Source organism: Gambusia affinis, linkage group LG05, assembly GCF_019740435.1.
Source record: "Gambusia affinis linkage group LG05, SWU_Gaff_1.0, whole genome shotgun sequence".
Lineage (NCBI taxonomy): Eukaryota > Metazoa > Chordata > Actinopteri > Cyprinodontiformes > Poeciliidae > Gambusia > Gambusia affinis.
This window is the reverse complement of record NC_057872.1, coordinates 2998756-3009414: the sequence shown is the minus strand read 5'-3', so window position 1 is coordinate 3009414 and position 10659 is coordinate 2998756. Positions and strand designations below refer to the sequence as shown.

The window sequence follows — 10659 nt, the reverse complement described above, 5'->3', positions numbered from 1 at the left end:
AAAGCCAAGGATGACGCAAACGTATCCCTAATAGGAACAAGTTAAACTAAAAAAAAAAAACAACTCATCACAAGCTAATAATAGAACCAAAGTATGAATTTATTTTTATTCAAAACGATTTAATATTTACAAGTATTCACTGATTAGAGGCATCAGCCACAACCTGACAAGTCCAAGTCAACAAATCTAATTTTACTGATCAGGATTTAAAGGGCTTTTACAAGTTTCTGATTGGTAACTTAATCAGTCACTCAGCTCAAGCTCTAAAACCTTATTTCCACTGAGCTGTAGAACACGGATCGGAATGGTTCTGTACGACATTTTGTCTGTTTCCACTGTGACAGACAATGGAAATAGAAGTACCTGTAGACCTAGAGCCTTCAGTTCTAGCTCTGTGGGTCTTCAGACAACGGTACGAAGCTAACTAGCATCATATAACAGTCCATTGATTGGGAGACAGAAAGACATCACTGCTTGTCTCATACTAGTGCATCAGTTATACACTAGCATGTCTCATGCTAGAGACTAGAGACATTCCTTACCAGTCCTACTGTACAGCTCAGTCCAAACAAGGGATAAGACATGACAGGCCTGCTTTTGGGGCCCACTGCAGTGACTGGTGCCAGTCAGCCTCTTGGAAAACAAGTCTTCTAAAAACCACTGAAAACCAACTCTAGATGTTGAATGCTTCCTGGCTTGCCTCGCTCTGTCCAACAATATGTGCAATTTAAAGTGCAGTGAGAAGTTCGACAAACGTCTCTCCCTGATCCGTCACTTGTCCTTTTTCTCGGCCTCTTGTGGGGACGTTTGAGGAGTCGCACTGTGCATCACCAACAGTCCACAGAGAGTGAGAGAGATGCCCATCCACCAGAGGGTGCTGTGAGTCTCACCAAAGATGAGCCTCCCAATGACAGCCTGGACACACCAACAGGTACGCAACAAGAATGTGAAGGTTTTCCAAACAGAAACTTTGAGCCTATGAGCTTCTGGCTAACGCTTACAGAGGAGATGAAGTTGGAGGCGGTGGTGGTGACGGTGACCCCTGCTGAAGAAGAGCCGTGACGGAGAGCCTTGGAGAACATCGTCCACATCAAAGTGTTACAACTGAGTAGCAGGACTCCACACAACAGCCGAAGGGGAATATGGAGCTGAGAACAGAGCGACTGTTAGCTACTTACGTAGTCCTACTTAGAATCACAGGTCAAACATTAAAGACAGATTTTTTATATACGGTTTATTGTTTTTGAAACCTATCCACTGTGTATAAACATTGAAAAGTGGGTGATTTTACTGTAGTTGAGCTGTCTGAAACAAACTGGATAGATTACAATTTGAAAACTGCAATACTTTGACTAATTTATTCTGAAATGAAGAGGGACTCTTAACAACATAACACCAACAAAATGAAAATTAGAATGAACATTTATGTATTTGAATTTTTTTAAATACAGAAATATAAGTGTGCTTTTATAAATATTTATATTAGAAATGGCTGCATCAATGCAAAATGGAATAGAGGGAATCTGCGTGTGGGACTGCTAAAGTGCTAAAGAAGCTCAGATTGCTTTAATCTGAGTCTCTGTTGGCTCTGGTGTCTCATCTTCCTCTGATACTCCATAAATCCTCTGTGCTTTACCTGAAGGCAGCAGTTTTCTCTGTTGCTTGTACATCTTTTTCCATCCAGTTATTTTTGTGTTAAATTTTGGATTCTGCACTCTGAACAGCCTCCTCAGCAACATCTCCCTTCTTTGCAGTTTGTCAGTGGTCGGCTGCCATAATGCCACATTAACATCGAACGTTTTGGTTGAAATCTTCAGAAAATTGTAATTTGCGATTTCATAAGCCATAGTAAAACCGTTGAGATATTACTGTAACTTGATTTTTTGTACCGAATAACTAATTTTATTTGGATAAAATTGAAGATTAAATATTTGACAAATGTAAAGATGTGTGCTGAAACTTCAACCTCTTCACACTGGAACAACCAGTTTTATTCAACGAAGGAACCCGGAAGGTTTAAAAAAGCTGTTACCCAGTCACACCGTGTGGCTCCGCCGGGACTCTGCGTCCAACCGCTCAGGCCGGACTCACACATCTCCCTCAGGTAGTCTGCACCGAGGGTTAGCTTCGCAGACAGAGAACCAGCAGCGGCCAGAAAGCCCGCTGACAGCGCGTAAACAGAGCTGAAATCCATCTTTGAAATAAGCCGACAGATGAATCCGGCAGCACGCGCTGGACAGTTTCACAATAAAAGCATGCCAACAGATTGTCATTTTGAGACTGTGTATCACGGCGGAGCTCCATGGAAAGCCAAAAATGTCACAAAATGTCACTTTTACCACGTGACTGGGCAAAAATGTCACCCCAAAAAATTTTCCATAGAGCTCCCCATGATACCCAGAAACATGATATGAAATAGAGACCACACACACTCTTTGCAACTTATGGAGTCCTAACTGTTTTAAGAAGACATCAACAATTTGACCATGGATAAAAATATGATACATAAACTTGTCAAACTTGGAAAGCCAATAGTTAGATTACAGTTAATCAGTATTAATGGATTTACTACACCAAAAATGCACCATTTTTTCACTACATTTAACTAAACACAATTCATCCCAGTATGGTCAGTAGCATTATAATTTACAAGAAGGAAGATCCAAGAAAATTAATATCAACATTTCTGGGAATCCTCTCCTGCCAATATTAATGAAATACATTTCGTTTTATTGAGATTGTATCTATCTATGAAAACAACTTCATACATCAGATTTTGAACTGAATGTGATAATGAACATGAAACGTTAGAATGTGCTTTGTTTTGTTTTTAGTCAGTCTGCAAAAAGCGTTGGCCCCCCACCAACATATCTGAAAATAAAAGAGTAGAATGGCTTACAAATTAATCTAATTTTAAAATTATCTCTGCATAAATAAATGCATAAATAAGCGAAACATAAACTTCATCTGCTAAAACTTTCTTTGGACAAAGTTGGAAAGTCACACGCAGCAATAAAGATTGATTGATCAATATGTAGAATTGCATTATTCTTAATGAAGATTACTGACAAAAACAAACGCATTAAAATATTATTTTATAATGATGAATAATTTTATTTTGAAAGCTTCACTAGTTTTCCGCATTCCGGGTTTTTCACATTGGGGCGATGTTTTGCACCAATCACAGCAGCTCTTGTAGTCACGTTCATGTTTTGGTGCATTAGCCTTGGCTGTTTGGTTAGCCCGTTAGCTGAGCTTCTGTTGTAGATCATTTAGCGATGAATAAAGGGAAAGCTAGCGGCGTGTCGTGGGTCAAACCGGCGGAGCCGTCCTTTCTGAAGAAATTTAAAACCGACGTGGGGTACAAAGAAGGACCAAATGTTGACACCAAGGTAAGATTATGTAGAAGTGGGACACAGTCAGCTTCAGGTTGCGACTCGTTTCATCTCCAATGTAGAAACAGGGAATCGATTTTGTCCCTCTCGTCCCCCATCTCCAAAAATTATTTAACTAGTTATTAAATTTAGACGAAACATTTTTAATCAGCGTCTCATTCCCGCTTTACAAAACATACATGGAAAATAATTTGTGATTAACAGCATTTTTCCACATTAAGCAGAGGAAGAAATTATTCAGATCTTAAGGGAATGAATTATGAAATGAAATGTTGCTTCAATATTTGGTCTCTGAAGAAGAGAACCAACATTTACACGGTCGGTTCTTAAACTGGGTTGCATGTCAGGTAACTGCTGGAGGTGGGCAGCGCCGTTTTAGACACTTTTATCCTTCTATAAATCCAAAGTATGTTTGGTGATGAAGTTATTTTCTTGGTAATAATTTACTTCAATTCAAAATTACTCAATTTATTCCAAAAAGAAATGAAATGTTATAAACTCATATCATCCAAGTATCTTCAAAGAGTCATAGATGGTGATGCTGTGGGCAGGAAGGATCTCCAGTAGCAGTCAGTCTTGCAAAAAATCTAAAGAGGCCTCTGACTGAATACTCAGTGTTTCTGTATGTAGGTCTTATGACATGCTAGCAGCTCAGACGATATTTAACAGTAAGACCTTTTGGATGGAACCATAAGTTTTTGGCTAGTACTGCTAATCCAACTCATCTGCTTTAGCTGCTTACATGGTGAACAGGTGAGCCTAGTAAAAATGGTTGCACCTGTACATCAAGGTTATTATAGTTAACGAAAACTACCCAAACAATGAAAACGGACATTGAGAAAACATTTTTAACTGAAATAAATAAACATGATAATTAATGGGAAAAAAAACCCTTTAACTAACTGTAATTATATCATGTGTTCATAAAACATATGAAATGTTTTTTTGTTTGTTTTATTAGTCTTTTGAAATGACGTGAAATAGATTTTTTTTTTTCCCAACACACGAGCAGTTTAATGTTCTCCATTCTCCTCCTGGCAGCAAATAAGCTGGACGGCAAAATGGAGACAAAATTGGGAGAAAACTTTCAGTCAGTTGATGTTCAACAATAATTAAAAACATTTTCTGAAAGTGCTACCTCCTGTTTAGTATTTATTACCCAAAGGATGTATACATAATCACAATACAATACTTTGACCTTTTGAATACTACACCTAAGAAAGTTTGTAAAAAAAAAAAAATAATAATAATAAAAATTAAACAAGATTTAACTAATAAAAACTAGCTAGTACACTCCAAAAGTTAACTGAATTAGATAGAAAGTCACAAGAAAAGAAAAACTAAACTTGAGTTAGTTTTATAACCCTGGTGATCATTCTATGCAATCACCCCTCTAGTGAAACTCAACATGTGTTAGACTTGACCTTATTAGACCTTTTCCTATCTCTGCTCTCTCAGCGTCAGGCGATGCCCATGCCGGACGACGACAGCGGAAGCGACAAAGAAGACGAACTGCCTCAAGTGGTGGTCCTAAAAAGCGGAGACCTGAGTGCAGACGAGGTGAAGAAGCTCAAGGGCGAAGTGCGAGCCGGAGACGAGGGTGAGAAAGGTCAGGACGCGTCTCTAGTTACAGAACGGGAGGCGGCAGCGTTCGCAGCGTTAAAACCCTTCGCCGTTTCCTCTCTGTCCCGTTCACAGGCGAAGAAGCTCCTCCAGACGGCAAAATTCTCTTCAAGAAACCAGCCAAGCGCTCGTCCTCTGACAAGTTCCAGGGCATCGCTGCCAGCTCCAGCAAGAAGAAGAAGGAGGAGAGAGCAGCAGAGCAGGAGGAGGACAGGGATAGAAAATCTGGGAAGAAAGTTAAAAATAACAGTCTGCTGTCATTCGGAGACGACGAAGAGGAAGAGAACGACTAAATGGAAGACTGGAGTGAAGGATAGAAACCAGAAACGATGTTAAGGAGTTAAATGTTGTCATGTTTGGTCTGAAAGGACGTCTCCATCCTTCTGTGTTTGCTGCTCATAAATTTGAGAACAGTTTTCATCTCCAGCTGAACCGAACTGGTCCCGTCTGGACCTGCGATCGTTTCTGTCACACTTTCATCTGTATCCGGTACCGCTCCGACGTCTCCAGCAACTCCTCTGCGCTTTCTGTCGCTTTTAAAAAGCCAGAATTTTTTCAGCGTTTTTAAATCTCTCCATTCATTTTGTGGAATGACTATTTTTCCTTTTTCACTTTAGACGAGTGGACGAGAACAAATTATCGTTGGCAGCTGTCCTCAGATTGTTAAAGAGCTGAGTGAGATGGATCAGCCAGCTGGTCCGTATACTGCCATGACTCTTTAACTTTACTAGAAATACCAGCAGCACTGCTCCGGGTTCTACCTGGGTCTAAACCTTTTTTTAATCAGCACCACTGAAAAAAAGAAGAAAAACTGGCACATCGGTGAGATATAAAGGCATATTTAGAAAGCCAGCACAGTGCTCCCTGTAGCTCACTGTGGAAGAATTTCCATCTGTCTGTACTGAGACAAATCTGTTACAGCAGCAGAACTCCAAACCTTAGTTACAAATAAAATCTGAAAGATATAAATGGCCCAATAAATAAATATTTAATTTAATTCACCATCCAATAATTATTACAATCTTTTATCATAAATGCTGCTTCATATTGTCTGATGTCAGCTGGCTATGAGTTCTGTGGTGGAATATTTTATTACCTGACAATATATTATGACTTTTACCCCTTTAATGCAACTTTTCATCACAACCCCTTCCGGATCATAAGAAAATATGTAATTTTTATATCAATCTGATCAAATTTCCTGGAGGTTTTTTTGCAGTTTTTTTCTTGTCACGTGTTTCCATTTTTTGCTTGAGGAGTAATTTTAAATGATGTAAACTTATATTTGATGTATAAAAAAAGGATTGAAAAGCAGGTCAATTTGAGATAATGAGTTTTTGCATTTTTTTTAACCCTGGTCTTCCCTCTAACTTTGAGGTCACACCACATCGCCCCCTTGTGGCCCCCCACTTTGAAACACACTGGATCAATTCATACTGTCCAAGAAAACACAAGTGTTAAAGAAACTTTATTTGAACCTCTTTATTCCAAAAGGTGTGATCAACTCCCACACCTGCATCCAGATCATTACAATTGATGGAAGAACGTTTTCTCTCTGAAAATGGAGCCCGGATAAAAACCTTGCATTATGGGACGGACGCGCTCGCTTTAGTCTCTGCACCGTCCGCTGTCCGTCTAATAAATACTTCCTCCCCTGACAGAGCAGCTGAGGAAAAGACCCAGCTGTTTCTGATGAGGCCCGTCCCGACGCGAACAGCTGGATGTTGTGGCAGAAGCCTGACAGCAGAGGTAAAGTCGGCTCCAGCAAGACCTAAACGGGTTTTCGCCGCAGAATCCGAAAACCAAAAGGGAAACCGAGGAACTGTGTGACGGGGGGGAATTAAAAAGCACGGTAATGCTGCACAAACATCGAAATCTGCAGGCAGGATGCAGGTTTGGAGTCGCATTTAAAGTAAATGTGACAAAATCGGGTGAGGCGTGATAAATGGTGCTGAGCCAGCAGATGGAAACATGTCCAAGACTGAAGGAACCTTCTGGAAGAGCTGGAGAGCTGTCATGAGTTCCTGAAAGAAGAGCAGTTAACGTTTGGCTCTAGCCAAACTGCGGTTACAATAAGGGAAGGTCAAAGGTCATGGTTTTGTTTCTGCTGCGCTCCGTTTCCGGACGAAACCTTCTGAAGAAGTTGATCGGTCTTGATCTGCTGCGTCTTTACTCCTGCTGTGGGTGTGTGTGTGTGTGTGTGTGTTTCTGGGTGGAGGTCTCCTGTCCTGCTGTCAGTCTGGGTCTGCTGGTGGTCAGCTCCCTACAGAGACTTCTTGGTCATTTTCTTGCCCTTTTTCAGGGACATCTTGTTCCTGATGAAGCCCCGCTTCCTCTTGGCCGTCTGCACACAGGAAGAACAAAACAATAAAAACACATCAGGGTTGAAATTATTCAGAAGTATTCAAACCTTTTCTTTTCTTTTTTTTTTTTTTTTACATTTAATTATGTTGCAACCATATATGCGCTGTATGACGACATTTTGATCTGGAAGAAAAATGATTCCTAGTTTTTACAAAAAAAAAAATTTGTGGCATCTATTTTTTTAAGCCTTCCTGATTGGGCAGAGATTGTCAGAGCGCCAGTATTTCCCTCAGATTTGCTGTAGGTTCATCACTGCAAAAACACCAAATCTTACCAAGTGGTTTTATTCTAGTTTCTAGTGAAGATGTTCAAATTCACTTGAAATAAGACAAAACTAACTTACAAATAACTTTTCAGACAGGTATGAGCTGGTTTTAAGTCAATTTATTAATGACATGGAAAAAATATATTGTAATAAGTAAAATAATCTACCAGTGGAAGTATCATATTTTTAAAATCAATATTAAGGAATTATTTACTTAAAACAATTTCCTACTTCTCACTGTAAAGTTACTTGTAGGTTTTGATTTATTTCAAGAGTTACAAGTTATTTAGAAATATGTAGAAACTAAAGCTACTTGTTAATATTTGGTGTTTTGCAGTGATTGTCCTGATGGAAGTTGAATCTGTCACTGATGTGTATGAAATGTGCGTTAGCTTTAGGGTAACCCTGACCCTTACCTTTTTGGAGGTGTACTTCTGCCTGAGGACGTCGGTGCTGCGCAGCTTGCCCTCCAGCCGGTCCCGGTTCTCCAGCCTCTTCACCTTGTATATCCGGACCAGCCAGTGCTCGGAGGTGAAGGCCTCCTCCAGGTGCTTCAGCTTTATGTCCTTGTTGCCGATCTCGGCGTTCCGGGTCCGGTCGAAGCCGGGAGGGGTCCGGAAGTCCAGCTTTATACCAGACGTGAACAGAAACAGAAAAACATAAAGGTGGTGTTCTGATTTGATGACACCGGTTGCTGTGGTAACCGCGGTGAAGCAGCCGGTACCTGCATCTCTCCGAAGCGGTAGTAGGACATCTTGTACATGAGGCAGTTGAGCAGCGTGGGCGAGCCGGCCTTGTCCACTCGGAACTCTCCCTGGGGGGTGAAGTAGTCGCTCTCCTGTGGACAGAGCGGGGTCGGGTCAGAAAAGCGATTTAAAAAAGTCTCGATACTTGCGGGGTCAGAGGTCAACTTACCCTGATGTCCTTTGGGTGCTCCCCCTCAGCAATGCGAACCATCCATAGGAACTTGTTGATGTCGTCCCCTGAGTAGCCGATCACCCCGCCGAAGATGATCAGGACATAGTCCACGTCCAGAGACCTCATGATGTCATAGGCTGCCGACTCATTGGACGACATTGCCTTGCCCACCTGCATCAGAACACACAGACACACACACTCATTGCTCAGCCGCAGGGCGAACACATCTTCGTCTTGCTGGAGGATGATGAAGACGACACACTTCGTTCTCAGAGCGTCCACCACGTTGAAACCAAACCAGCGTTCATTAACGGATCAAGGACCTTAAAGCAGATTTCATTCAACCCAAATATTAAAATGATAGTTTGATCTTGAAGGAATTTATTATTTATGTTTCTTCAGAGAATCGTTCCAGAAGGTTCCAGCTCTGCATAGGAAGGATTTTTCTGTAGCTGTCTGTGTTCCTTTGACTAATAATACGGTGTTCACTCCTTGCAAAGCTCCCCAAAACTTTTTAAATGGAGTCTGTTTGACAATCCTCTTAAGTATGTGATTATCCATCCACACTTTTTCCTTCCACTTAATATGCTTAAATTCAACACTCTGAACAATCAGCTTCTTGTGGACATTTATTCAGTCAGTGTGTCCTACTGACTGAGAGAAGTTTAGAGGTTCAGGAAACCTCAGCAGATGTTTGGAGTTCATTTGCTGATTAATGTGTGAAAACCATCAGTTTCCTAGTTATTCTATGAAGTATATTCTAAATGTCTGAGATAATAAATTTTGGGTTTTCATTCTCTGTATACCATAATGATCAAAATTACAAGAAATAAAGGCTTGAAATGTTTCTATGAGAGTCTCCTTCAGACTAGCCAGCAGCAATTAGCAAACACCTGGTGGAACTGAGCATCAGCTGAGCTCATTATAGGAGCTACTTCTCAGTGAAACTGATAAAAACAGTAAAGGGTTAATAGAGGAGCCATGTTGTGAGGACGTCCTGGAGGCGGAGTTTCAGAAAACGCAAGAGTTTCTTAAAGGAACAGAGGCCCAATTTCAAGGTGCTAAATTGCAAAGTCAAATTTCTTTGAAGTAATGTGATTTATAACAACTGAAGTTAACAGCTATTGAAATTTTCTATAAAATGTCATCATGTGGCTGCAAACCACAAGATGCTGCCCTCTTAATTATACTTCTGTTAATAGGATTCACCATGTGGGGGTTCTGCTGGGTTAGTTATCGTCATTTGGACAGTCTTTAATAAAAAGCTGTGTGGAAGCAGAGGCGGCTCTCACCAGAGCAATGTGGCTGTTGTTCCAGGTGTTGTTGTCCACCAGAGTGGTGCGGTTGGCCATGCCTGCTATCTGGTAGCCGTAGTCCCACCATGACATCACTCTGGCGTGTTCGTCCGTGTTCTGCCTCAGCCAGTAGTACGCCTCCCGGAAGTCGTCCAGGATGTTCCGGGACCTGACCGCGACAGACAGAAACATGTCATCCATGTGCTTTCCCTGAACCCCTTGCCAACGACCCCGGTTTGCAATTCGGCCCACCCGTCATGGTTGTAGGACGCCAGCACCACACTGGGGCTGGAGTAGGCATTGCTGGTGACCCAGGTGCAGTGGACGGCGAACATCATGAGCAACATGAGCATCAGCATGGTGACGATGGACTTAATGTTGGGGCCCAGGCCCTCCTCCGGCTTCTCCTGCTCAGACACGTGTTTCCTCACCTTGCCGGCCTGCAGGGGGCGCAGTCAGGACGGGTTAGTGGCGGTCCAGTAGGATTATTACACACATGCAGCAGAAAGCAGCTGGTTATCAGTCACTTCAACTGTCATGGTGGAGCAGATGTCATAAAAATTCTAAAAAGAATTTTTAGATACTTTTCAAAGCTGCAGCTGTTATATTAGCCATAGATTATTCAGACAATCAGAAACATTTTTTACATTCTGCAAATTTTTCATTTAATCTCTTTACGCCTTTTTTAATACAATATTAGAAATAGAAAAATGTGCTTACCAAAAGATGTTAGGGTCTGTTTTTTGTTTTTTTTGCATTATTTAACCAGGTGAAGCTAAAACTGCTTCTTGAGGAGTTC

The 10659-nt window shown here is 41.2% G+C and overlaps 3 protein-coding genes across 4 annotated transcripts in view; 1 reads left to right on the top strand and 2 right to left on the bottom strand.

The window, feature by feature from the left end:
* Window positions 1-78: 78 nt before the first annotated feature.
* LOC122831304 (transmembrane protein 42-like) lies at window positions 79-2243 on the bottom strand. The gene is made up of 3 exons (XM_044117395.1): window positions 2033-2243; window positions 1002-1148; window positions 79-915 (listed from the first exon to the last, which is right to left on the bottom strand). Exons 1-3 carry the CDS (start codon window positions 2192-2194, stop codon window positions 772-774), a joined length of 453 nt encoding a protein of 150 aa, XP_043973330.1. The 5' UTR covers window positions 2195-2243; the 3' UTR covers window positions 79-771.
* Window positions 2244-3161: 918 nt separating this feature from the next.
* On the top strand, window positions 3162-6974 carry kiaa1143 (KIAA1143 ortholog). Of its 2 annotated transcripts, none has more exons than XM_044117391.1 (3): window positions 3162-3392; window positions 4854-5004; window positions 5094-6974. In XM_044117391.1, the coding sequence occupies exons 1-3, from the start codon at window positions 3279-3281 to the stop codon at window positions 5309-5311; spliced, it is 483 nt and encodes a 160-aa protein (XP_043973326.1). In that variant the 5' UTR covers window positions 3162-3278; the 3' UTR covers window positions 5312-6974. The 2 variants fall into 2 exon arrangements, with proteins under 2 accessions (XP_043973326.1, XP_043973327.1); XM_044117392.1 differs by having other exon boundaries at window positions 3182-3392; window positions 4854-4995; window positions 5094-5385.
* The window catches only part of LOC122831300 (dolichyl-diphosphooligosaccharide--protein glycosyltransferase subunit STT3B-like), a 34580-nt gene continuing 30388 nt past the window's right edge, over window positions 6468-10659 (bottom strand). Inside the window, exons 11-16 of the mRNA XM_044117388.1 lie at window positions 10113-10300; window positions 9858-10029; window positions 8563-8736; window positions 8372-8485; window positions 8064-8273; window positions 6468-7362 (exon numbers count right to left, since the gene is read on the bottom strand). Coding sequence (XP_043973323.1) covers window positions 7282-7362; window positions 8064-8273; window positions 8372-8485; window positions 8563-8736; window positions 9858-10029; window positions 10113-10300 — 939 coding nt within the window. The 3' untranslated portion in view covers window positions 6468-7281. The remainder of the gene's footprint in view (window positions 7363-8063; window positions 8274-8371; window positions 8486-8562; window positions 8737-9857; window positions 10030-10112; window positions 10301-10659) is intronic.